We start from the raw sequence: 6,000 nt of genomic DNA on the forward strand, positions 1-6,000 counted from the left end.
TCCAAGGATGTATTGTAGTATTGTGGTGATTAAGTGTTCTTAAATTGTTCCATGGGTGAATTTGTAAGTGAGGTACTGCTGGGAAGTCATTGGGGTGCATTCAGAGTAGAAGAGTAGCAGTCCTGTAGCTTCAGTTCCACTTTGCATCTCGCTAGTTAATTGTTGATTAATTGTAAGGTTTGAGTTTTGCAGGCCATGAAAAGACGGGAGCTGCTTATAGCCCCAACTGTAATATGTTGAAGCAGCTGGAAGATGCTGTGTGATGTACTAAGTACATATCAATTATGGTTACCAGTAATCAATTCTATGATGACCACGTGTCAAATGAGTAGATATGTTTGGTCGGTGTGTGTTTGCCATTGCGGAACTGTAGTTTCTTAAGCAACTGAGCTTCTGCTCACTGACATCCATGAGTGTGTAATAAACATAGAAGAGTTTGTTGGTGATGTGTAGATATAGTTAGATGTCATCAGCACAGGAATGATAGAGGGGGTCATGGTCACCGATGGGCTGTAAGGGGGCAGAGGTAGAAGATGACAAGCAAAGATGAAAGGTGTGAATCAGGCAGCGCTCCACATAAAACCTAAGGGAAGGTGGATCGGAAGGGTGCACAGTTACATTTTATTTAGTGTAGTTACAGAGGAAGGATGCAAAACAGAGGAGGAAGGAGTCTGAGACTGCTGCTGACTTAGAGTGGCAATAAGACAGTATCAAACCATGCAGAGTGTGGAAAATAAAGTTTTTCCCTCACATCTCCATGTGTTTAGTAGTCTTTACCATCTTATAAAGTTTGAAAAGTTTTAAAATATCAAATATCTAGCATAAACACCCTCTAAAGGTAGGTCCTTTGGAGAAACCCCTGCCATAATTCGCTATTAGATCAAAAAATCTCTTGCGAAACGGCAGAATACTCTTACACAACTACTCACACACAACGTTTTTTCAAGACAATTTCTCTCACAAAACCTTTTCAAAGAAAATATCTCTTACAAGCAGTGTCTGGAAACTCAGCAAACTGCACAAAATATCAACGTTTTCTCTCTCACCCAACTTTGAGGGTGGCAAAGATGTTAAATGTGAGCTTTGCGTTCACCTACCGCTCACCATTGCATCTTACATGCCATGCTCCCCTACCATGCACACGCCTGACACTTTGCCAGCTCTATTTTTTAGCTGAACAGTGTGAATCAGAAGCCCCTTCTTGCACATTCACTGAAGTCCTATAATCTCTTTCTGGGAAATAGCCAGTGAGGTAGTAAGGCACCCTGCACCTTAATCAGGGACTACAGCGCCTCTTTGTGGATGTTGCCATCACTGGCATTAGTAAGGGCATGAGAAACCCTGGGAAAGCAGTGGGTTGTGCAGCTTTTCCTCTATACCAGAAACCTTGTTTCAGCCAGCGCCACCTGTTGGGATCCAATGAAGGTTGGCAAGCATCTAGGAGCATATGGCTTTTTTATGACATCACCTTCCTCAGCTCTGTGACACTGTCTTGCAAAACTAGCTCGCTACAGGGATCCCAGACTACCATGGACGTATATACCTGAGAAGGTCTCACCTTCTGGGTGCAACGCTGGAAGCCCGTGGCATCAGGCCATCAAGCAAGTCTTTCCAGCTGTGTGTGGGTCAGGGGACAAACTCTCAGTGTGCTCCTGTGATGTGAGTGCTCCATCAGAGTAGAAGCTGGCATATCTAATGGGCTTCCATTGTCACACTTTTGACTGAGCCAGTCTACACGCTATCTCAGGTGAAGAGGGCAGAGACCACCCAGTCAGCCATCAAAAATTCCCATCTCACGAAAGTCTGTCTCCCCCACTGTTTGGCACAGCCTGTATCTCTCACCGAAAGACAAGAGGCACAGAAAGAACTTACGGTCTCTCGTAAGTCCACCATCAGTTTAGCTACCCAGAGCAGTCTTGTTGGACAATCTCCCCAACACTGGAGGTGCATTAGATGGAGGAGGATGTGACCCCCCCCATCATTCTAAATACTAGTCTAGATTTGGAGCACCAGGACTCTACTCTGAACTCCACAGCTCATTCACCAGCTTAGGATTTCAGTGGGGTTATAAATGATACTGGAGGACTCTCACTTGGCTTCCAGTTTACCATTGAGGGTGGAAAAGTCAGTTACATCTGAGTAAGCAGACAGGAAGAATCTGGATTTGCTATGGCCTCACAGCTTGCACAGTTCCAAACATGTTCATGTGCACCTTCTCATCTTCCATCCTCAGATCAGACATCCTTCTTGAATGCTTTCAATACAAAGCTGAAGGTTCAGAAGCTTGTTAAGGTTACAGGAGCTTCTTCATACCTTTCAATCCACTTTATGGTTGAGAGCAATGGGAAAAGGTTGTCTCCTCTTGAGACCCTGTATGCTGTGGTTTTTGTGTGAAATTTGCTATTGTGAGCTGGCAATTTGTGTTCTTTTACAAAGAGACCTGTCACAATTGCCATGTAATTGCAGTTTGGTGTTAAGTTTTAGGACTTGGACAAAGAATACCAGACAATGGTTATAACAGGTAGAATCTCATCTTCTCTTGAACAGTGCATTCAATTCTATTTTTCAGGGCAGTGTTGGACCAGACGGTAGTAAGGGAGACAGAGGAGTGCCAGGCATGACGGTAAGATATTTTCTATTATCCATGTGCAGATAAACTATAGCTACACCATTGTACAGAAACCACAAAACTACTCTCAAAGTCAATGAAGGGGAAAGTACCCAGTAAGCCCCTATACATAACAGTAAATAGGCAGGTGACACCCAGGACCCCACTGTTGTGTGATAGGGCGGAGGTTCTTGGTAGGCTTACGTTTACAGGTGCAATTGCCTTCTGTTGGAGTTAAAGTTGGAACACACACATATATTGTATGTTTGAGATAGTGGGGTACTATAAATATATTGCAACCTGCATGCAGCTTAAGAAGGCAGTATTGTAAAATTCTACGGCCATTGTCCTGCAAAGAAAGATCATAGCACACACTCCTGGTATCAGTATTTAGTGATGGGCAACTTGATTCTCAATTTGGGAGGTTACATTTTGAAAACAAAAGAGGGGAATTTTGAGAAGAGTTTATGCCTTTAAGCGCCATGAGACCCTATGGGTGATTAGCTGCGCTCTACAAATCTATGATTGATTGATTGATTTAAGAATTTCCTGCTTACATGAGTGTTCCTCTTGGCCTTCTGAATGTATCATCACCAGTGATAAAAGTGCACAATAGGCTGAGGATACCATACCCCCCCCAAATGCTGTATTAGCTAACAGTGACAATACTGCATTTGGCATCATTGCATTGTTCTCTGTTTCTCCAGATACTGGGTGTTAATAATAATTCCAGTCCTGCAGTTGTCACCGGGGACAAGATGGCTGCCCAGGAAACAGAACCAAAAGAACAGGAAAAAAGCCAAACAGTCGGCAAAGGCCTATAGCATACATTGCAAATGTGACCAGACCAAATGTGACCAAAAATAACAATGCTTTTAAATCTACTATATTTGATTCAGTGGGGTGTGGCAAGTTATTTGAATTGACAAATACTGTTGTGTTAATAGGATATCTAGTTAAATAAAAATGCAATCTGCAGATTGCAAAAAAACAGATTGTGTGGCCAAGAAATACGTTGCAGCCGCTTCTGATGACAGCCATTCTCCTAATATCAGAATAGATGCTCAACACCCTTCATTGCCATCTCCTATTGAACCTAGCAGAAGGTCAGCCTGACTCTGGTCTAGCTACCCAATGTTAGAACATATATAATACACAGGCACATACCCTGACAGTCACAATCATTGCTTGCGTAAAGCTGAAGGGGTGCTCTGAACCCCATGGAGTTCTTTAACTATAGACTCTCCAGTGGACAAGACTGGTCTTTCTTGTCTTGGTTCCTTCCAGCTGGCAGCAGCAAGAGATCACGTGAAAATTCCATAAAAGCTGTTGGGATGTGTCCTGGCACCGTAACCTCCTGCAATCAGCACAGATGGCTGATCTGGTTACCACCAGCGTATATGGTCTTAGCTCCATCTCCACCCTTGTTCCCTGTCTGCTTACCATAATACCAACATGTTGTTATTGTGTTGATGAAGCTTGGGCCATGAGAACAGTAAAAGCAAAGGACTAGAGAAGAAAGTATTGAGGAAACTGAAAACCCTCACACTGCAGCAGCCAGAGTCTTTACTAAACTGATATTGGTTACAGCATCTTCCTAGATTGCTTACACATGCGTGTACTTCTTCAAGTCTCTGTGTAAAGCACATAAAGCACTTTACTGAACTGGATCATAGACTTTGACACATTAACGGACAGCAAAAAATGTTTCCCTGTACCTTTGTTCATTGAGTTCTTTTTTTTGTGTCAGGAGGATGAAGTTCGAGGGTTCGTCCGACAAGAGATGAGCCAGCACTGTGGTAAGTGATACTGGCCTTCTAGAACTTGAACATCAACCAACAATCCATACATTAAAAAGATCCTGCCAAAGTGCATCCATCCTGCTGGACCTGCTGGTTCTGTTTTATTCCAAAAAGAAATAATCACATTTTTGAATGATATATTTTAGAATGTTATTTGCAACATGCTACAATCCAGTGTGACATTTTATTATCTCTTACCAAATTCAACAGCACAACGGATGTGTAACTTTGCAGGATAATTTCCAACCACAGGTCGTCGCAGATGCTTGAGACTGTGTCAATGGGTGCTCTCGAAGTGCAAAGCAGGATGCTCGGTTTTAAATTATGTACCCACATTTTATTTTATTTTGCGGTCTTAGTCTTTGCTACCTCTTCTAAGCAAGACCTTGAGGGGCCCTCTTCTAGAGCACAATGATACCTGCAAACTTGTAGTCAGCTTGTTTGGGTGGTAATAGAAGCTGCTCTTTCTGCCCCCTAAACTACTTTCCCTTGCAACAACTGAGCCTTTCCACTCTCAGTCCCATGAACCCAGCTTGTACAGCACCTGGACTTGCATCTAGCCAGTTCTTGACTTGCAGGTTTTTTGTTAGATCTAGCACTGTTAGACATCAGGAATCCATGTTTCAGTGGTTTGTAACAAGGAGACGCAGAATGTCAGTTGTGTGTTGTGTGTGGGCCCCTAGGGGCCCAAAACACAATATGCTTGGGTGCACAGCATATATAATTTATAATAATATTTTAGTATATCAACATGATTTACATGGTGCTCAGTTCTCAATATTTCACTATTATGCAAAGGTTGGTAGCAGTGACACCTTATTCATCGGTTTCTTATTATCAAACTATAATTCTTTATCAGATATTCAAAATGTAAAGAAGTCACTAGAACATGTATAGATTTGATTTTGATCAGTAAATTAAATGGTGCTTTTTTCTCGTTTCAGCTTGTGGAGGTGAGTTGTGTTAAGTGGAATTCCACGAATGTCGCACCTTGGATACCACAATGTTCTCGTTGTGTGATGGCTGTTCAGGGAAGGTTCAGTAGAAAGTGTTAATCTTTTAAAAATGGTGCTCTTATTAAAATGCTATTTGTGGTTTAGTGGAAGTGGCATATTTTCAGGGCCATCCCAGATCACAATCCAGTAGATTTCACTAAGCCCTTAGATAATAGAGGGTAACCAACATACCAGCTAGATCAGGGAAAGCACACGTTATTACCCATGTATTAGTCTCTATATACTTGGACAAAACACATGAGCAGCATGTATCAAACGTTCCAGAGACTTTGTTGGTATTCCACATACTCGTTAAAAGTTACTACCATCCTCTCACCTAGCCTGATCACACATGAAATCTACACTGTGTTCAAAGCCAATTTCAGTGCAGAGTATTTTTTTAAATACTTGTGAAGGTATAAAAAATAACAGTAATGAGTAGGTATAAACAAAATGCAAAAATGGTAAAGGAGGCAGCATATTTCATTGTGAAATTTGCTTCATATTTAGTCCCAGGTAGTAAACAAAGCTCTGCTAGTCTGTCAGGGTTCAGTATTTAGATGATTTTTGTTGCTGTCTAAGTAAACTTTATTTA

General features: G+C 41.9%; 1 protein-coding gene across 1 annotated transcript in view; it reads left to right on the plus strand.

The window, feature by feature from the left end:
- COL7A1 (collagen type VII alpha 1 chain) overlaps positions 1–5,377 on the plus strand; it is a 618,941-nt gene extending 613,564 nt beyond the window's left edge. The window contains exons 117-119 of the mRNA XM_069207404.1: positions 2,570–2,623; positions 4,359–4,407; positions 5,355–5,377. Of these exons, the coding sequence (XP_069063505.1) occupies positions 2,570–2,623; positions 4,359–4,407; positions 5,355–5,377 (126 nt within the window). The remainder of the gene's footprint in view (positions 1–2,569; positions 2,624–4,358; positions 4,408–5,354) is intronic.
- Positions 5,378–6,000: the final 623 nt, after the last annotated feature.

This window comes from Pleurodeles waltl, chromosome 9 (assembly GCF_031143425.1).
Source record: "Pleurodeles waltl isolate 20211129_DDA chromosome 9, aPleWal1.hap1.20221129, whole genome shotgun sequence".
NCBI lineage: Eukaryota > Metazoa > Chordata > Amphibia > Caudata > Salamandridae > Pleurodeles > Pleurodeles waltl.